At 37.1% G+C, this 22,541-nt stretch overlaps 1 protein-coding gene across 1 annotated transcript in view; it reads right to left on the reverse strand.

The window, feature by feature from the left end:
* Window positions 1-22,541, reverse strand: part of MROH9 (maestro heat like repeat family member 9) — a 160,045-nt gene that overhangs the window by 7,288 nt on the left and 130,216 nt on the right. The window contains exons 16-18 of the mRNA XM_007937776.1: window positions 21,594-21,746; window positions 21,376-21,492; window positions 20,644-20,746 (exon numbers count right to left, since the gene is read on the reverse strand). Of these exons, the coding sequence (XP_007935967.1) occupies window positions 20,644-20,746; window positions 21,376-21,492; window positions 21,594-21,746 (373 nt within the window). The remainder of the gene's footprint in view (window positions 1-20,643; window positions 20,747-21,375; window positions 21,493-21,593; window positions 21,747-22,541) is intronic.

The raw sequence follows: 22,541 nt of genomic DNA on the forward strand, positions 1-22,541 counted from the left end.
CCATTGTCTGCCAACCCTATATATGATCTTGGATACACTCTCCATTTAGACATACCTAATTGTTTAGCTTGTTCACCTATCTATCCGTACCTATACCCATGTTTGCTTTCACTGACAACTCAGTACTGTATATGCAAAAGGGTTCATATTTGTTGTCTGCCTTTCTTATATTTTTAATGACAGTTTGCATTGTCTTCTCCTATCTGTAACTAAACCTAAACTTTATCTATGTATCTATCTATCTATTTATTTATTTATTTTATGAACTAAACCAAACCCATTGCTGTCAAGTGGATTCATTCTGTCTCCTAGTGATCCTCTAGGACAGAGTAGAACTTTCCAAGGGTATAAATCTTAATGGAAGCAGAGTGCATCATCTTTCTCCTGCAGGGTGGCTGGTGTGTTCAAACCGTTGACCATTTTTGCTTATTTTGATGAACAGAGCTCTTAAATTTAATGTAGTCCAATTTGCCAATCTTCTCATTTATGGCCCACCAGCAACTCCTCGGAAGGAAGTTTGGACAATCTACTTCCATAGTGATACTGCCTCAGAAACCCAAGGAAGGGTGGCTAAGAGTCGGGTTCGACTCCATGGCACATAACAACAACAACAACAACAACAACATTAGGAAATCAGGGACCTCTAGTGGCATAGTGCCTAAGGCATTTAACTGCTAACCAGAAGGCTGGCAGTTCAAACCCACCAGCTACTCCCTGGAAGGGAAGTTGGGCAATCTACTTCCATAGTGATACTGCCTCAGAAACCCAAGGAGGGGTCACTATGAGTGGGATCCGACTCCACGGCAATGATTGCATTTATTAGGAAATCAAAGGAGCTCTGATGGTGTATTGGGCAGGGCATTTGACTGCTAACCATAAGGTCATTGATTGAAACCCACCAGTTGCTTCAAGGGAGAAAGATGAGGCAATCTCCTTCGGTAAAGATTTATAGCTTTGGAAACCCAGTGGGGGTCATTATGAGTTGGAATCAACTTGTTGGAAGTGGGTTTGATTTTCTTGGAGTTAAGAAATCAAGGAGCCCTGATGGCACAAAAGTTAAGCACTCAGCTGCTAACCAAGTGATTAGCAGTTTGAACCTCCTAGCCGCTCTGTTGGAGAAAGATGTGGCTGTCTTCTTCCATAAAGATTTACAGCCTTGGAGACCATATGGGGCAGTTCTACTCTGCCCTATCAGGTTGCTATGAACTGGAATCAATTCACTGACAACAGGTTTTTTTTTTTTGTTGTTGTTGTTGTTTGGTTTTTGGTTAGGAAATCTTTTCCTGATTCAAAGTCATAAAGACAGCCTCCTGTCTTTACTTCTAGAAGCTTTATTGTTTTACTTTTCACTTAGATCTACACTCTAATTGAAGTTATATGGCATAACTCTGGTGGCATAGTACCTAAGGCATTTGACTGCTAACCAGAAGGCTGGTGGTTTAAACCACCAGCCACTCCTCAGAAGGAAAGTAGGGCAATCTATTTCAGTAGTGATACTGCCTTGGAAATCCAAGGAGGGGTCACTATGAGTTGGCTCCAACTGGACGGCAGTGAGTTTGGTTTTTTGTGTATGTAATTAAAAGCTGCCCCCCCTTTTTTTTTTAATTTAGAGATTAAAAATCTGTCCTTCCTTATTTTTTTACAGGGTCACCTACCTCATAAATTGTGCCCGTATGTGGGGGAGTTTGTATCTTGACTCTATTCTGTCTATCATTGTGCCACTTTCATATTGTCTTAATGTAAGATGTGTCTTAATATCCAGTATTATAAATCCTTCCACATGTGGTTCTTCTTCAAATTATCTTGGTTATTATTGAACCTTTATATTTTCACATAAATTTTACAAATATTCAAATTTCAAACACATAAACACACAGAAACCCTGGTGAGGTTTTATTTGCAATTGAATTCAACTTATAGATTGATTTAAGAAAAACTGACATTTCTATAGTATTGAGTCTTTCAATCCATGACCATGATGTATCCCTCTATATATTGAGGCTTTCTTTTCTCGGTGTTTTCTGAGTATCAGTCTTGTATATCTTTACTTACATTTATTTTGAAATATTTGTATGTTTGATGATTGTTTTATAATATTATTGTTGTTGTTAGGTACTGTCAAGACATCTGTGACTCATAGAGACCTCGTGTACAGCAGAACGAAACACTGCCCGGCCTTGTGCCAACCCCATGATCCTTGCTATACCTGAGCCTATCGTTGCAGCCACTGTGTCAATCCACCTCATTGAGGGCCTTTCTCTTTTTTGCTGACCCTTAAGTTTACCAAGCATGATATCCTTCTCCAGGGAATAGTCCCTTCTTACAACATGACCAAAGTAGGTGAGATGAAGTCTGGCCATTCTTGCTTCCAAGGAGCATTCTGGTGCACCTCTTCCAGGAGATTCATTAGTTCTTTTAGCAGTCCATGGTATTTTCAGCATTCTTCACCAGCACCACAACTCAAAAGCATCAACTCTTCTTTGGTATTCCTTTTTCATTGTCCATCTCTCACATGCATATGAGGTGACTGAAAATAACATGGCCTGTGTCAAGCACACCTTAGTCTTCAAGGAAGTAACTTTGCTTTTCAGCACTTGAAAGAGGCCCTTTGCAGCAGATTTGTCCAATGCTATGTGATGTCTGATATCTTGACTACTGCTTCCATCGGTGTTGTTTGTAGAAACAAGTAATATGAAGTGTTTGACAACTTGAATCTTTTCTCCATTTATCATGATGCTGCTTACTGGTCTCGTTGTGAGGATTTTTGTTTTCTATTATTGAAGTGTAATCCAAACTGCAGACTGTAGTCTTAAATCTTCATCAGTGTTTCAAGTCATCTCCACTTTCAGTGAGCAAAGTTGTGTTGTCTGCATAACGTAGTTTGTTAATGAGTCTTCCTTCAATCCTGATGCCACTTTCTTCTTCACGTACTCCAGCTTCTCTGGTTATTTGTTCACCATACAGATTGAATAAGTATGGTGAAAGGATACAACCCTGACTCACTCCCTTCTTGATTTTAAACCATGTAGTGTTCCCTTGTTCTGTTTGAAAGGCAACCTACTGGTCTATGTACAAGTTCCTCATGAACACAATTAGGTATTCTAGAATTCCCATTCTTTTCAATGTTATCCATAATTTGTTATGATCTACACAATTGAATACTTTTGTACAGTCAATAAGACACAAGTAAACATCCTTCTGGTATTCTTTGCTTTTAGCAAAGTTCCATCTGACATCAACAATGATATCCCTCACTCCACATCCTCTTCTGAATCCAGCTTGCATTTCTGGAAGTTCTCTGTCAGTATACTGCTGTAACTGCTTTTGAATTATTTTCAGTAAGATTTTGCGTGTGATATTAGTGATGTTGTTATTATGTGCCGTGAAGTTGGACCTGACTCATAGAGACCCCTCCTTGGGTTTCTGAGGTGGTGTAACTATGGAAGTAGATTGCCCAACTTTCCTTCCAAGGAGTGGCTGGAGGGGTTGAACGGCCAGCCTTCTGGTTAGCAGTCCAGTGCCTTAGGCACTATGCTATCAGAGCTCTCGATATTAATAATATTGTTCTATAATTTCCACATTCTGTGGGATCACCTTTCTTTGCAATGGGTATGGATATGGATCTCTTTCCATCAGTTGGCCAGGTAGTTCTCTTCCAAATCTTGGTACAGATGAGAGAGTGCCTCCAGTGCAGCATCTGTTTGTTGAAACATCTCAATGTGTCCTGTCAATTCCTGGAGCCTTGTTTTTTAAGACTTCCTTCAGTGAAGCCTTGAATTCTTCCTTCAATACCACTGGTTCTTGATCATATGCCACTTCCTGAAGTGGATGAACACTGACCAATTCTTTTTGGTACAGTGACTTCTTTCCATCTTCTTTTGCTGTTTCCTGCATCATTCAATATATTGTCAAAGAATCTTTCAGTATTGCAACTTGAGCCTTAAATTTTTTCTTCAGTTTGAGAAATGCTGAGCATGTTCTTCCCTTTTGGCTTTCTAACTCCATGTCTTTGCACATTTCATTATAATAATTGACTTTGTCTTCTCAAGTTGGTCATTGAAATCTTCTGTTTAGCTCCTTTATCTTGTCATTTCTTCCATTTATTTTAGCTACTCTCCACTCAAGGGCAGGTTTCAGAGTATCTTTTGACATCCATTTTGCCTTTTCTTCTTTTCCTATCTTTTTAATGACCTTTTGCTTTCTTCATGGATGATATTCTTGATGTCATCCCACAATTCCTCTGATTTTTGGTCATTGGTGTTTAGTGCATCAAATCTATTCTTTAAATGGTCTCTAAATTCAAGAGGGGTACTATCAGGGTCATATTTATGCTCTTGTGTACTTGTTTTAATTGTCTTCAACTTCAACTTAAACTTGCATATGAGCAGTTGATGGTCTGTTTCACAATCAACTCTTGGCCTTATTTTGGCCCAAGATACTGAACTTCTCCATTGCCTCTTTCCACAGATGTAGTCAGTCTGATTCCTGTGTACTCCATCTGGTGAAGTCCATGTGTATAGCCACCATTTTTGTTGTTGAAAAAAGTGTTTGCAATGAATTAGTCATTGGTCTTACAAAATTCTATCATGGGATCTCCAGCATTATTTTTATGTCCAAGGCCAAATTTTCCAACTACTGGTGATTTTCCTTTGTTTCCAACTTTTGCATTCCAATCACCAGTGATAATCAGCACATCTTGATTGCATGTACAGTCAATTTCAGACTGCAGAAGTTGGTAAAAATCTTCAATTTCCTTGTCTTTGGCTTTGGTGGTTGGTGTGTATATTTGAATAGTAGTAGTATTAACTGGCTTTCCTTATAGACATATGGATACTATTCTGTCACTGACCACATTGTGCTTCAGGATAGATCTGGAAACATTCTTTGTGATGATGAATGCCATGCCATTCCTCTTCAATTTTTACTCCCAACAGAGTAGATCATATGGTTATCTGATTCAAAATGGCCAAAAACAGTCCATTTTCAGCTGACTAATGCCTAGGATATTAATCTTTATGTGTTCCATTTTATTTTTGACAACTCCAATTTTCCTAGGTTCATACTTCATACATTCCATGTTCCAATTATTAATGGATGTTTGCAGCTGTTTCTTCTCATATTGAGTCATGCCACTTCAGCAAATGGAGGTCCTGAAAACTCTATCTATAATATAATGTAGGCTCTACTCTGATGAGGCAGCTCTTTTCTGGTCATATTTTGAGTGACTTCTGATCTCAGGGGCTCATCTTCTGGCACTATATCTGACAATGTTTCAGGGCTATTCATAAAATTTTCCAGTAGTATATCATCAGACAGTGTTTCACTACTATTCATAAGGTTTTCACTGGTCAATTGTTTGAGAAGTGGATCACTTCTTCCTACTTCCAAATGTGTCTCAGACTAGAAGCTCCACCAAAACTGGTCCACTATGGGCACCCCTGCTGGCATAGCCTCCAGCCTCACAGCTACATGTAAGCCACCACAGTACAACAAACCAACAGACAAGTTTGTCTCCCTTAGCTGTTCCAACTGCTCTGCTCAATTCCTGGCCTTCCCCCTACCTGTTCTGGCCTCCGGCCGTGTTTGCCGCTGCTTCCTGCCACCTGCGGCTCTCCCCACTCCTGCCTTACCTGCTTGGCTGCTGACTCTGTCAAGCTGTTTGTACTATTACATATAGCATATTTAAAATTTTAATTTTCTAATTGTTTGTTGCTAGTATCCAATTGGTTGACCTTATATCCAGAAAACTTGCTAAATTCATTATTACTTATAATAGTTTATCTGAATTTTTTCTGATGCTCTAAATACACCATTATTTATCTGCCAACTTGGAAAGTTTTATTTTATCTGAATGTATAGTTTGTTTCTTGTTATTATCTTATTTCTGTTTTGGAAAATTCTTGGCTATTATCTGTTCAAATATTTTTTCTGCCTCATTCTCTCCTCTCTTTCTTTCTAGAATATATAATGTTAGAATTTTAGCCATGTCATATGATTTTATGCTCTTTTCCATATTTTACAAAGAAGCTCTTGTTGGGCACAGTGGTTAAAGCACTTGGCTGCTAGCCAAAAGATCAACAGTTCAAACCTACCAGATACTCTGTAAGAGAAAGATGTGACAATCTGTTTCAGTAAAGATTTACAGCCTTGGAAACCCTATGGGGAAGTTCTACTCTGTTCTATAGGATTGCTCTGAGTAAGAATTTACTCAATGGCAGTGGTGTTTTAATTTGTTTGGTCTGTATTTTCCATTTTCATCACTTAACACTTTGACATTGAGGTTGAATATTTTGTTCTGACATATCTCATTCTCTTTGCAGTTCCTTGTAATCTGCTAATTTCATCCATTGAATTCTGCATCTCAGTTACTCTACTTCTCAGTTCTAGAAGTTCCAATTTATTCTTTTTCATAGTTTTCTGCTCTCTGCCAACTTATCCTTTACATTATTTTATTTAACTTTTTTGAATGTAGTAACCATATTTATTTTAAAGTTCATAGCTAATAACATCAATCATTAGATACTCTGGATTCTGTTTCCATTGTATATTTTTTTCTTGATAGTTTTAAAATGTTTGTGTCTAGTTATTTTGTTTTTAAATAAAACCTCAGGTATTATGTACAATATCTTTCTATTTCTAAAGAGAGCTTGACATTTTCTAGTTGTTTTTAGGAGGAGACTGGTCTAAAACAACTTAACCAACAATTAGAAACAGAAGAAGGTAAAAATGATCTCAAATCTCAAATTGCATTAGAAAACCCTACAAAGGACTCACTACCTGCTATGGACCAAATACTTTTCTGGGAACTTTATTTCAATTAAACTTCGCAATTATTTTGTAAGAAAGTAAAGCTCACAGAGACTAAGTAATTTGATAAAGGTCACACACAAAGCTTGTGGGTGTTCATTCTCAGATCTGAACGCAAATTTATCTGACTCTTACTGATATTATACATTTTAGTGGGTCAAAAAATTATCTCATAAAAATCACAAAACTGTATCACTATAATAAAGCTCAAGATACTCTGACAGGTGGAACATGAGCTTAAAAATTAAGAACTGTCTAACAACAGAAAAAGTTGTAACAAAAACTTGTGTTGTGGTGGTGTCCTTACTTGGTTTGTTTCTCTGTTTAATTTTGTGATTTAATATAATTCTTTCAATAATTATATAGAAGTACAAATAAACTCATGAAAATTTCTAATGCTGTTGTTGTTAGGTGCCATTGAGTTGCCTGTGACTCACACTGACCCTGTGTGCCACAGAAGGAAACACTGACTGGTCCTGTGCCATCCACACAATTGTTACCATGTTTGAGCCCACTGTTGCAGCCACTGTGTCAGTCCATCTCATTGAGGGTCTTCTTCTCTTTTGCTCACACTCTACTTCATAGGCATGATGTCCTTCTCCAGAAACTGGTCCCTGTTGATAACATGTCCAAAGTACATGAGATGAAGTATCACCATCCTCACTTCTAAGGAGCATTCTGGCTGTACTTCTTCCAAGAGAGATTTGTTTGAGTTATTTTGGCAGTCCATGGTATATTCAATATTCTTAGCCATCACCATAATTCAAAGACCTCCATTTTTCTTAGGTCTTTCTTATTCATTGTCCAGCTTTCATATGCATATGAGATGATTGGAAGTACCATAGCTTGGGTCAGGCACACCTTAGTCTTCAAAGTGACATCAGCCATCAGCAATGGCTCCTTAACACTTCAAAGAAGTCTTTTGCAGCAGATTTTGCCAGTGCAATACAAAATCTGATTTCTTAACTGCTGCTTCCAGGGGTGTTGATGGTGGATCCTAGTAAAATGAAATCATTGACAACTTCAGTCTTTTCTCCATTTATTGTGATGTTGCTGCTTGGTCTACTTGTGAGGATTTTAATTTTCTTTATGTTGAGGTATAATCCATACTGGAGATTGTAGTCTTTGATATTCATCATTAAGTGCTTCAAGTCATCTTCACTTTCAGCAAGTAAGGTTGTGTCATCTGCATATCATGGGTTATTAATGAGTCTTGCTCCAATCCTGATGCTGTGTTCTTCTTCATAGAATCCAGCTTCTTGGATTATTTGCTCAGCATACAGATTGAATAAGTATGGTGAAAGGATATAACCTTGACCCACACCTTTCCTGAAAGTAAACCATGCAATATCCCCTTCTTCTGTTGGAATGTCAGCCTCTTAGTCTATGTACAGTTTCCTTCTGAGTCAGTTCTGTGTTCTGAAATTCCCATTCTTCATAATGTTATCCATAATATGTTATGATTCACACATTGAAATGCTTTTTCATAATCAGTAAAACTACTGGCAGGTAAACTTCTGTCTGATTTCCTCTGCTTTCAGCCAACATCCATCTGACATCAGAAATAATCAATATTCTTCATTCCATGTCTTCTGTTTCTGGCTCGAATTTCTGATAGTTCTCTGTTGATGTACTGTTGTAGCCATTTTTGAGTTATCTTCAGTAAAATTTTACTTGTGTGTGATATTAATGATATTGTTCAATAATTTCCACGTTCCATTGGATCACCTTTCTTTGGAATGGACACAAATATGGATCTCTTCTGGTCAGTTACTCAGGTAGTGCCTTCCAAATTTCTTGGCATAGATGTGAGAGCACTTCCAGCATTGCATTCATTTGTTGAAACATCTCAATTGGTATTCCATCAGTTCCTGGAGACTTGTTTTATGCCAATGTCTTCAGTGCAGCTTGGATTTTTTCCTTCAGTGCCATCAGTTCTTCATCATATGCTATCTCCTCAAATGATTGAATGTTGACCAAATTCTTTTATCTTGGTACAGTGACTCTATTCCTTCCATCTTTATTTGACACTTCCTGCTTGTTCAATATTTTGCCCACAGAATCCTGCAGTATCACGACTTGAAGCTTGCATTTTTTTCTTCAGTTCTTTCTGATTGAGAAATACCATTTTTTTTCCTTCTGATACTCTAGCTCCAGGTCTTTGCATATTTCATTATAATAGTTTACTTTGTCTTCTTGAGCCGACCTTTGAAATCTTCTGTTCAGCTATTTTACTTCATCATTTCTTTCATTCTTTGTAGCTATTCTACATTCAAGAGCAAGTTTCAGACACTCTTCTGACATGCATTTTGGTCTTTTCCTTCTTTCCTGTCTTTTTAGTGACATTTTAATTTTTTTAAAAAATACATTTTATTGAAATATAATTTATGCACAGTGACATACACAAAATTAAAATGGCATGGGTCAATGCATTTTTTTCCTTTGCCAGTGTTTCCTTCCCTTCCCTCCCACCCCATGGTAACCAACAAAGAATGCTTCCTTCTGTATGTAAACCTTTCCTTGCCTTTTCACAATAATGAGCTAATACTATGTTTGTCTTTCTGTGATTAACTTATTTCATTCAGCATAATGTCCTCCAAGTTCATCCATGTTGTTGTAGTTATGTGCCATTAAATCAGACATGACTCATACCGACCCCTCCTTGGGTTTCCAAAGTGGTATCACTATGGACGTAGATTGCCCAACCTTCCTTCTGAGGAGTGGCTGGTGGATTTGAACCACCAGCCTTCTGGTCAGCAGTCAAGTGCCTTTGGGCTGTGATTATTCTTTAGTGATACATAGTATTCCATTGTGTGTATTTACCATAGTTTGGTTATCCATTCTTCTGTTGATGGACACCTAGGTTGTTTCCATCTTTTTGCTGTTATAAATAGTGCTGTGAGGAACATGGGTGTGCATACCTGTTCTTGTCCTGGCTCTCACTTCTTTAGGATATATACCTAGTCATGGGATTTCTAGGCCAAATGGTATTTCTAATTCCAGTTTTTTAAGAAATTGCCATGCTGATTTCCACAGTGGTTATATCATTTTACAGTCCCACCAGCAGTGTGTGAGACTCCCAATCTCTCCACATCCTCACCAGCATTTGTTATTTTTTGTGTTATTGAACTTTGTCATCAGTGCTGGAGTGAGATAGTATCACACTGTTGTTTTGATTTGCATCTTTCTGATAGTTAATGATTGTGAGCATTTCTTCATATGTTTGTTGGCCACTTGAATATCCTCCTTGGTGAAGTGTCTATTCATGTCTTCTGCTCATTTTTGAACTGTATTATTTGTCTTTTTGTTGAGCTGTTGCAATTTTCTATAAATTTTAGAGATAAATTCCTTGTCAGATAAGTCCTTGCCAAATATTTCCCCCCAATCTGTACGTTCTCTTTTTACTCTTTTGAAGAAGTCTTTTGAAACACATAAAAGTTTAATTTTCAGAAGGTCCCATTAATCTAGTTTCTCTTTTGCAGTTTGTGCATTTTGGGTTATGCTTGACAGTCTATTTATGCCATAAACTAGGACCCCTAAACTTGTGCCTATTTTTTTCCTTATAGTTTTAGGTTTCACCTTTAAGTCTTTGATCCATCTGGAGTTAGTTTTTGCACATGGTGTGAGTTACGGATCTTGTTTCATTTTTCTGCAAATGGATATCCAGTTTTCCCAGCACCATTTGTTAAAGAGACCATCTCTTCCCCCTGTAATGGATTTCAGCCCTTTGTCAAAAATCAGCTTACCATAGGTTGATGGGTCTATTTTTTTGGTTCTCAATTCTGTTCCACTGGTCTATGTGTCTGTCATTGTACCGGTACCAGGCTGGTTTGACCACTGTGGCTGTATAGTAGGTTTTGAGATCCGGCAGTGTGAGACCTTCTACCTTCTTTTTTGTCTTCAATAGTGCTTTGCTTCTCCAAGGTCTCTTTCCTTTCCGTATAAAATTAGTGATTGGTTTTTCTATATCCTTAAAGAATGCTGATGGGATCTGGATCAGGATTGCATTCAGTGTGTAGATTGCTTTGGATAGTATTGACATTTTCACAATGTTCAAATATCCTATCCATTAGCATGATATGTTCTTTCATTTATGTAGTATCTTATGGTTTCTTGCAGTAGTGTTTTGTAGTTTTCTTTGTACAGGTCTTTTGTGTCCCTAGGGAGATTTATTCCCAAGTATTTTATTATTTTTTTGGTAGTGAAGGAGGTCTGGTAGCATAGTGCCTAAGGCATTTGACTGCTAACCAGAAGGCTGGCGGTTCAAACCCACCAACCACTCCTTGGAAGGAAGGTTGGGCAATCTACTTCCGTAGTGATACTGCCTCAGAAACCCAAGGAGGGGTCACTATAAGTTGGGTCTGGCTCAATGGCCCATAACAATAACAATGATTGTAAGTGGTATTGATTTCTTTATTTCTTTTTCAGGAATCTCTTTGCTGGTATAGAGGAATCTAGTTGAATTGTGTATGTTGATTTTGTATTCTGATGCTATGCTAAATCTCTCAATTAGTTCCAGTAGTTATTTTGCTGAGTCTCTTGGGTTTTCTATTTATAGGATCATATCATCATCAAATAGCGATAGTTTGAATTCTTCCTTACCAATTTGGATGCCTTTGATTTCCCTTTCTTGCCTTATTGCCCTGGCTAGGACTTCCAATACAATGTTGAATAGAAGTGGTGATAAAGAGCATCCTTGTCTGATTCCTATTCATAAGGGAAATAGTTTCAGTCTCTTTCCATTGAGAATAATGTTGGCTGTTGGTTTTGCATATATGCCTAAGCCCTTTATTATGTTGAGAAATGTCCCTTCTATTCTTATTTTGCTGAGAGTTTTGATCAGGAATGGGTGTTGGATTTTATCAAATACCTTCTCTGCATTGATTGATATGATCATGTGGTTCTTTTCCTTTGTTTTATTTATGTGGTGGATGATGTTGGTTGTTTTTCTAATGTTCAACCATCTGTGAACACCTGGTATGAATCCCACTTGGTCATAATGTATTATTTTTCTTGATATGCTGTTGGAGTCTGTTGGCTGGTATTTTGTTGAAGACTTTTACATGTACATATATAGGAGGGATATTGGTCTATAGTTTTTCTTTTGAGTGATATCTTTGCCTGGTTTTGCTATCAAGGTTATGCTTGCTTCATAAAATGAATTTGGGAGGATTCTATCCTTTTTTGTATTCTGGAATAGTTTGAATAGGATTGTTGTCAGTTCTTCTCTGAATGTTTGATAGAATTTGCCAGTGAAACTGTCTGGGCTGGGGCTTTTTTTTCTTAGTAATGTTTTTATGACTTGTTCAATTTCATGTTTTGTTATGGGTCTGTTTAAATATTCCAGCTCAGCCTCTATTATTCTAGGTAAGTATTATGTTTGTAAAAATTTGTCCATTTCTTCTAGATTTTCAAATTTGTTAGAGTATAGTTATTCATAGTATTCTCATATTATTATCCTTTTAATTTCTGTTGGTTGTGTTGTGGTGTCGCCCAAGTCATTTCTCATTTGTGTTATTGTATTCTCTTCCTCTTTTCCTTTATTAAATTTTCCAGTGGTTTGTCAATTTTATTAATCTTTTCAAAAAGCCAACTTTGAGTCTTGTTGATTTTTTCTATTGTCTTTTTTTCTGTTTCATTTATTTCTGCTCGAATATTTATTATTTCTTTTCTTCTGGTGACTTTAGCCTTTTTTTTTTTTTTTTTCTCTGCTCTTTTTCTACTTCTTGGAGATGTAGATGTGTTGATTTTGGCTCTTTCTTCTTTTTTGATATGTGCATTTATTGCTATAAATTGGCCTCTGATCACTGCTTTTGCTTTGTCCCAAAGATTTTAATATGTTGTGTTTTCATTCTCATTTGATTCAAGGAATTTTTTAATTTCTTCTATTACCCAGTCATTTTCAAGGAGGGTGTTATTCACTCTCTATGTGTTTGCTCTTTTTCTGTTGATCTCCCTATTGTTGATTTCTAATTTTACAGCATTGTGATATGAGAAGATGCTTTACAGTATTTCAGTGTTTTTAAATTTATTGAAGCTTGCTTTGTAGCCTAGCATATGGTCTATCCTGGAGAATGTTTCACGTGCACTGCAAAAGAATGTAAATTGTGCTGTTGTTGTTGGGCGAAGTGCTCTATAGATGTCTATAAGGTCAACTTGGTGGATTGTATTGTTTAGTTCTTCTGTGTCTTTGTTGAGTTTCTTTCCAGTTGTTCTATCTGTGATTGAAAGCGGTATATTAAACTTTCCTACTATTACTGTGGAATCATCTATTTGTCTTTTCAGTTCTGTTAGAGTCTGGTTTATGTATTTTGGGACTCTTTCATTGGGTGCATAGATATTTATTATTGTTCTGTCCTCTTGTTCAATAGATCCTTTAGTCATTAAATAATGTCCTTCCTTGTCTCTTATGATCGTTTTTATCTTAAAGTCAATTTTATCAGAAATTAATATTTCCACTCCTGCTCTTTTATGGTTGCCATTTGCTTGATATATCTTTTTCCAACCTTTTATTTTTACTCTATTTTTGTCTTTCTGCCTAAGATATATCTCTTGTCGACAGCATATTGATGAGTTATGTTTTCTTATCCAGTCTGCTACTCTCTGTCTCTTGAGTGTTGGATTTAATCCATTGATATTCAATAATTATTGACAAGTAGGAATTGGTTGCTGTCATTGTGTTATGCCCTTTTTCAGGGTGTTGCTGATTTCTTTGTTCCATGTAATTTTCTGTGCTAAGCTTGTTTTATTTATCGGTCATGTTATCACTTCATTTCATTGCTATTGTTTTAGTATTTGCTAAGTATTTGTGCTGGTCCTCTTTTTTATTTTGATGTGAAGGTTTATCATTTTTCTTTGAGGTTACCCTCTGATTTATAATTTGCTTCCCAAGTGTAGAACAGTCTGCTCTATCTTCCAGTTGTCTTGAATTCCCTACCATTTAGAAGTTCTATAACTACACAGTTTTTCCCTTCTGTTTCATTTATCTTTGTCCTCATTTGTTGATTGATGTCTTTGGTTCCCTGTTTACAATCTTGTAGGCTTATTTACTTTGGATACTTCCATAACTGGGTTGGTTTCTGGGTTATGTCATCATGTGTCATTGTCAGTTGTTGTTTGCTGTTATTGGTTCTCTGTCCAAAGGACTCCCTTTAGCACCTCTTGTAAGGTTGGTCTCTCAAAAACCAAACTCACTGCCATTGAGTTGGATCTGACTCATAGCGACCCCTCCTTGGGTTTCCAAGGCAGTATCACTACAGAAGTAGATTGCCCAAACTTCCTTCAAAGGAGTGCCTGGTGGGTTTGAACTGCCAGGCTTCTGGTTAGCAGTCAAATGCCTTAGGCATTATGCCACCAGACCTCCCCAAAGTTGGTCTGGTTTGAACAAATTCCCTTAATTCCTGCTTATTTGGAAATCTCTTACTTTCACCATCATATTTGAGGGAAAATTCTGCTGGGTATATAATTCTTGGTTGGAAATTTTTCTATTTCAGGGTTTTATATATGTCATCCCATTGCCTTCTTACTTGCATGGTTTCTGCTGAGAAATCAGAGCTTAGTCTTATTGGTTGTCCTTTGTAGGTAACTTTTCGTTTTTACTGTGCTTTTAGGAATCTTTCTTTTTCTTTTGTTTTGATGAGTTTGATGATGATACGTCTTGGTGATTTTCTTTTGGGGTCTATCCTGTTTGGGGTTTGTTGGACTTCCTGAATGGATTTATTATCATCTGTCATCATATCAAAGAAATTCTTTTCCAACAAACCTTGGACAATTTTCTCAGTGGTTTTCTTTTTCTCTTACTACTCTGGAATTCCAATGACACATAAGTTATTCCTTTTGTTGGTATCCCACGTGAACCTTAGGCTTTCTTCATTTTGTTTTGATCTTTTTTCTGATTGATCCTTTTCCAAAGAAGTATTCAGATATTTATCTTCAATCTCATTAATTATGTCTTCCATTGATTCAGTTCTGGTCCTTTGCCTGTTCAATGTGTTATCTATTTCTGAAATTTTAGTATTAATCTTCTGGATTTCTATCTTAGATTTTGTATAATTTCTAATTTTTCATTAATTTGTCATTTTGTTTTTGTATTGTCTTCTGAAATTGTTCACGGATTTTGTCTGTGTTTTCCTTAATTTTGTCAGTGTTTTCCTTGATCTGTCTCTCAGTCCTTTGAAGATATCTAAATATGATTCTTTTAAATTCCTTGTCATGGAGTTCCAATGCTGCTTCTTCCTCAGGGATGTGTTCTAGGTCTGTACCCTGTTCCCTTGTTTTTCCTGCTTTACCCTGCTTCTTTGTGTGGATGGTGATGGTCTCTTGTCTCTGAGACATTGTGACATTGTTGTATTTGTATTTAACTGGTAATTGTATGTTGGAGTGATTTTCCCAAGATTTTAATTTTCTTTCTTTTGTTTAGATGTTATCTAAGTAAGCAGGGTACTATGCTCCTCGGTTCACTAGTCAGCAGCACTTATACACTTACAGTCTCCTTTCCTGTTGTCAGCCTACCATATGTCCCTGCTGTCTTTGGCACGTAGAGCTTATTCTTGGGTCCCTGGATCCAAATGAGAATACTGTCCCTTTACATATCCAAAATGGCCACCACTTGTAAACTTTCAAAATGGCTGTGTCCTCGGTCACTTTAAATATCCAAAATGGCCACTGTTTGTAAACAATCAAAATGGCTGTGCCCTCCAGACAGCTGGATGCCCACAGCTCAGGTTGTCTCCCACTTTGTTGATTCCATTCCTAGTCATCAGCCACTAGCATAGTCATCCCTGCAGCCTTTGGCAACCAGGGCTGATCTTTAGGTCAATTCTCAGGTCCTGAATATTTAGGTAAATATTCAGGCTGTTGGTGTTGTCAGAGTAGCTGACAGTCCACAGCTCTACTGTTTTCATTCAGGTTCTTCCACTAGTTGGTGCCTATTCCACTTCTGTATACTTCCTTTCAAAGCTCAGGTCTCCAGGATTATCTTCTGTTTCTCTGTCAATTACTTTATCTTTTCTTTGTTGAAAAGGGTCTGTGTAGCTTGTCTGCCTGTTCTGCCACCTTACTGGAAGTTCTGGTTCCATATTTTTTCAAACATGATATTAAAATATTATCACTAGTACCATTTGTGATATCGTAACTGGTTCTCAAAACCAACCAACCAACCAAGCAAACAAAAGGAACAATAAACAAACACTCTGATTTATAGCACCTCATATCCACGCCATCATTTCCAGCTACCAATGTGATTTCACTGAATATGGAGTTGGAAAAGATGTCCACAACAAGCTTTCATAAATCAGCAAGAGACAATTTCAGAATACCACTGAATAATGTTTATACCAGCCACTCCTCAGAAGGAAGGTTGGGCAATCTACTTCCATAGTGATATCGCCTCAGAAACCCAATGAGGGGTTGCTATGAGTCAGGTCTGACTTAATGGCACATAACAACAACAATAAAAACAAAAACACAGACTTTTGGTTATACCTGTAACTAGATAAAGACTTTACCCTTTCCTTTGAGTTCATTTTTCAAGATTTTTTTTGTTTGTTTGTTTAATCAAGACTGGATTGGGGCAATCTACTTCTGTAGTGATAGCATCTTGGAAACCCAAGGAGGGTTCGCTATGAGTCGGTTCTGACTTGATGTTAGTGAGTTTGGTTGTTTTTCTCGTTTGGATTTTAAATATTATGTTTTTTTCCTGCATCTTCTGAGATAGCAATGGTTTTTCCATTACCTAGCTGTAAAATCTGTCCTAGAAGAAGTATAGCAGTAATGCTCCTTGGAAGCGAGAATGGCCAGACTTTGCCTCACCTACTTTGGTCATGTTGTCAGAAGGGAGAAGGATATCATGCTTGGTAAAGTGGAGGGTCAGGGAAAAAGGGGAAGGTTCTCAACAAGATGGATCAACATGGTGACTGCAATGATCAGCTCAGGTATAGCAAGGATTGTGAGGCTGGTGCAGGACCAGACAGTGTTGTGTTCTATTGTATGTAGGGTTGGTATGAGTGTGAGCCACCTTGATGGCATGTAACAACATCATCCGTAAAATCACTTAGGCTTGGTGTTTATCTTGTGGGGAAGAGGAGAAGATTTTCTACTAACCCAAATTATTTGACAGTTATAAATCTGCTTGTGTTTTCTATTGATTCTAGTCTATTTTAGTGATGTACATTTCTGAGAATTTGATAGTTTCATCTATTCATGGTATTTCCTCTTTTGAAAATATATATTCCACATATATAATTATTTTCTCTTATTTTTATTCCTAATACTGCATCTATTCTTATTGATCTGTGTCACCATAAGTTTATCAGTTTTATTGGTGTATTCAGATAACCTACATTTGGTTTTGTTGATTCTATTTTACACATGTTATCTATTTTTTTTTCTTTTACCTTTATTGTCACTTTTCTTATATTTCTCTTGCTATTATTTCATCATTATTTTTATTTATTTTGATATTATTTATTATTTTAATTATTTAATTTATATGTTATTATTTCCTTATTGCTTTTCTAACTCTTCAGAAAATGTTTACCTAATTATTTTCAATATTTTCTTTTACATTTTACTCTCCCCAGCATCTACAAATTTTAATGTGTAATATTTTCTTATTATAGTTTAAGTATTTCCTAAATTCTAATATGGATTCTTCTTTGACCTCTGAACTACTTAGAAATGTGAATTTAAATTTCTAATCATAAACCTTACAGAAATCAAAATGATTATATTACTAAAAACAACTGTGTGCCAACAAATTACATAGTTAGGTGAAAGGTACAAATTTCTAGAAGGATATGAATTTTCAAAATTAACTCAAGAACAAGTAGAAAATCTGAACAGACCTATAACAAATAAAGAGATTAATTTAATAATCAAAACTTTCCAAAAGGAAAAGGCTAAGAACAGTTGGCTTCACTGGTGAATTCTACCAAACGTTTAAAAAAGATTTACTACCAAGCTGTCACAAACTCTTCCAAAAAACAGAAGAAAAAGGAGCATTTTCTAACTCCTTCTATGAGGCTAGCATTACCCTAATATCAAACTGATGAAGATATCACAAGGAAAGAAAACTACTTTACTCAGTTTGATAGCTCTTTCCCCCCTTTTATAGTTGTGGTTACAGATGTCCAAATTTTGTTTAAAACCGTTTCTTAGTTATCTAGTGATGCTTTAACAGAAAACCACAACTTGATGGCTTTACCACAAAGAAATTTATTCTTTTACAGTTTAGAAGGCTAGATTAAGGGTACCAGCTGTAGGGGAAGGTTTTCTCTGTCTGTTGGCTCTGGGGAGGTCTTTGTCTCCTTTCAACATCTGTGGGCCTACATCCCTTGGAGATGTCCATGTGTCTTGGCATCAATATTCCCCTTGATCTAGAAGGTTATCAACACAAGGAACCAAGGTCCACAAGACACCTTCCACTCCTGGCTCTACTTTCTTCATGATATTGAGGTCCCTCTTCTCTATTCACTTCACTCTTCTTGCAAGATAAAACGTGTGACTCGAGCAAGGTGCTTCATTCCATCCTAATCTTCATTAACATTTACTATTTCTGCCTCATTAACATAATGGACAACTCACTCCCCGATAGGACCATTACTCCATGTATAGAGGTTAGGATTTGCAACATATAATTCCATCAAATCACAAAATGGAAAACAACCACACAATACTGAGAATCATGGCCTAGCCAAGTTGATATGAATTTGGGGGACGGGAGGAGATATAATTCAATCTATGACATTCCACCCTTTGCACCCCCAAAATTCATGTCCTTGCCATATGTAAAACACATCATCAGATTATCCCAAAAGTCTTAAATTGACTCTGAATCCAACATCTAATCTTCTGAGTCATCTAACTCAAATATGGATAAGACTTTAGGTATATTCCATACTGGATAAAATTCCTCTTCACCTGTGAACCTGTGAAATCTAGATTATAAATTATGTGTTCCCATAGCACAATGGTGGAGCAGGCACAAGTTAAACATTTCCATCCCATATAGAGGAAATTTGAGGGAAAGAAAGGATAATAACACCAAGAATCTAAAACCCTGCAGAAAAATTTACATTGGCTTTCAAGCTTGAAAATAATCCTCTGTTCTCTGAGACCGTCTGGGCAATGAGCCTGCCTTCCAGACTGGGTATTAGCCATGCCCTCTGGATTTTGAGTGGAGGCTTCTTTCCCCTGGGCTTCAGCTTTGTCTTGCTGACCCAATGGGACAACAACTCTGCTTCCTCATCTTTGGAATGCACCATTCTCTTAGTCCAACTGAGTGACAAACCCACTGCTTTGGCCTCAAAAGGCCCTGTTCTTCTGTCCCTTTGGAATGGCAATCCCACATCCTTCGTTTTGGGCAGTGGATCTGGGCCCCTCTCCCTGGCACTCATGAATAGCAACCCCACACTCCAGAACTAAGTTGTTGAAAAGCTGACTCTTTGAAATCTAGGAGGATATGGCCCCACCCTTTGACATCCAGAGACCCTAGTTCCACCCTTTGAGACTGAGGGAGTTCTGTTTTCTCTGCTTTTTTGTCTCTTCAGCATATGTTTCCTGGTTCCTTGGCCTCTTGACCCCTGGGATCTCTTGACCAGCTCAGCTTCTATCTTACTTTGCTAAGGGTTACAAAATTCTTTAGATCTACTGATAACTGTCCAGAGGCACTCCATTCCACCAGTAAACCTCAGCCTGAAGGTGATCATCTCTCTTACTCTGTGGGTTGGCAAGCCTGGAGGCAATCCACTCCATCAGGAGGGCTCCACATGTGCTCAGAGCTCTCTGTGAGTTGGTTCCTGTGCTGCCTGGTGCCAGTCACCTGCTGCCACTGCTTTTCTGTCACTGCTTCTTGCTGTCTGTGACATCTCCTAACTTCTTTCTGAGCCCTCATCAGAATTGTCTTTGATATTCATAATTCCTACAGTAGTATCTTCAAGGCACTCTAGGCTTTCACTATTCAAAAGAAAAAGATCAACCTCACTGCCATTGAGTCAATTCCAACTCATAACGACACCCCCTTGGGTAAATCTCTATGGAAATAGATTGCCCTATCTTCCTTCCATGGAGCGAGACTGGTGAGTTTAAACTGCCAATCTTCTGGTTAGCAGTCAAATTACCTTAGGCACTGTGCCACCAGAGCTTCCTAGGCTTTCACTACTGTTGTTGTTGTTGTTATGTGCCATCGAGTTGGCCCCGACTCATAGCGACCCCTCCTTGGGTTTCCGAGGCAGTATCACTATGGAAGTAGGATTGCCCAACCTTCCTTCCGAGGAGTGGCTGGTGGGTTTGAACCGCCAGCCTTCTGGTTAGCAGGCACTACTAGGCACCTTAAACTTTTCCAGCCTCTAACCATTCAGTTTCAAAACTGCCTCCCTGTTTTAGGAATCTGTAAGAGCAGCACTTCCATCTTCTGATACTAAAGCCTGTCTTGCCTCTTCTTCAATTCAAGTAATAACAGATGGTGTTTGTATTTCTAGTTGTTTTTCTCTTTAAAAAAAAAAAAATATTATTTTTATAATTTGGGTTGTGATTATTAAGAGGTGAAAAGAATCATAGAAAGTGTTAGATCACCATCTAAAATTTTGAAATCCATTCTGTTGAATACATTTTTATAATAATTTAATCATACAGATATATTCACTGTGTATTATAAAATAGAACCTTCTTTCCATCATATATATTAACTTCTAGTCATCATAGATATCACCATGATGGGTGCTGTCTATCATAAACAAAGATTATTTATTTATTTATTTTTCAAGGGAGCAACTGCTACCCGATTTTGTGCCTCTTTTAGATAAACATATTAAGAAATGAATGTTGAATTATATTTACCTGTTAAGATAACTGCCCCTCTCCTCAGATATGCATGGGAGCTCCTCAGAAATCCTAAGGTATCAGATATCAAAGCTGTAATGTATCTCCAGTGAGAAACGTACTAGGAATAAAAAGGAAAAAAAAAAAATCCTTAAATGTTTAAAAAGCACATTTACTCCATCTAGTGAGGCTTCAAAAGAAAACAACTTGGTTACTTACCCAAAATCAGGACCAGTTTTAAAACTTGAGAACTTATATGTATGAAATTTACTGTTGCTTACAAGTATTATTCTGTTTACTCTATGATTCCCAAACCGAACTTTGTGTTTTCAAACTTTGGTTAGCATTCTTCCATCCCCATTTCTTTATCATTCCAGTTTATGCTGTTTTCCAGAGGAGCAGTTCATAAGGCAGTAGCAAAGTAATTCCAATTTTCATTTTGGTGATCTAAAATACTCTTCCTACCTTTATACCCATCCATACCTCAAAATAGGTGGGTTGGAGGAAGGCAAAGTAGGTGGGTTAATGGAAGGAGAAGACAAGATAGATAATCAATGTTAAAGAGGAGGAAGTGGAGAAGTCCACTTTTCTGTGGTCTCTAGCCCTGGTTATAATCACCTATTTGTTATTTTTTTCCCTACATTCTTTCTCCAAGATCAACCCTTGTCCCCACCACACTTTCATCACTTTGGATGTCTTTTAAGTTCTTTCTTTAATTCTTATGGTAGCAAAAACTGAAGAGTCACTTACAAGATTGTTGCAGATGCTAAGCACCACCATCTCAAAATTGTAATTACTGCCGTTGAGCCAATATGATGTTGACCAGTTTAACTGTGAGGTATAGATTTTTAATGTATATTTACATGCCTGTGACATAGAAGAATGTCAGTGAGGATGTGTTTATCCATGGTTACATAAAACACTGTGATTTTCAACAAAACTAAGAAATATAAGACTGCAGGACTTACTCTAACTACTCTTAATTCTGTATCTCCCAAAAACAGGATCAGAGGCACCAAGACTTCCAAGACCACATCATTGAGCATCCATGTGTACTGATTCATGTCCTTGAGTAATTCACCAAAGTGCCAGATGGCCATGCTCCGAATGCCTCCATTACTCTGGAGTATGCACACATAGAAAAAGGCGTCATATGAAGATAGCATTAGGATTCCTTTCTTTAACCAATGGGAGATATATGTATGTATATGCACACATACAGATGCATACACACAAATGCCTATACACACACACACACACACATACACACACATGAATATAGAATTATTATTATTATTTATTTTTATAAAGTAATTTACCTTGGTATTAGCTTTCTAAATAGTCACGTCTTCTTTTGATTTTAAAATAAGTTTTGATTTACCAAATTTCAGAGTGCATTAAAAAATTCCCTGTGAGATATGACTTTCTTGAATTCAGGAAGACAGTATTTAATAGTGTCCTGAAAAGTATGAACTGGAGTAATCTTTATGATTTGGGGATAATTTGTATAAAGATATTTATAGTAATATTACAATCTTGTATTCAAATGCTGGAGGCCTTTGCAGAGTTGCTAGTGAATAGTCCCTGACTTATGGTGAACCCATGTGTGTGAGAATAGAATTCTGCTCCATAGAATTTCAATGGCTAGCTTTTTGGAAGTAGATCATCAGGCCTTTCTTCCAAGGCATCTCTTGGTGGACTCAAACCTCCAACATTTTGGCAATAGCCAAGAACATTAACCATTTGCACTACCCAAGGACTCCTGGCATAGAACCAGGTTTTGTAGGACTACTTATGCTAAATAGCAAAGTGTTTGGATTAGAATGATTTTTGAAGAGAAAAATTTCAAGTCAGAGGAATACATTATGTTTATATATACATATATATGATATATATATATATGTATATATATATAT

This window comes from Orycteropus afer, unplaced genomic scaffold (genome assembly GCF_000298275.1).
Source record: "Orycteropus afer afer isolate SDZICR_OR568_19922 unplaced genomic scaffold, OryAfe1.0 scaffold00044, whole genome shotgun sequence".
In the NCBI taxonomy this organism is placed as follows: Eukaryota; Metazoa; Chordata; class Mammalia; order Tubulidentata; family Orycteropodidae; genus Orycteropus; species Orycteropus afer.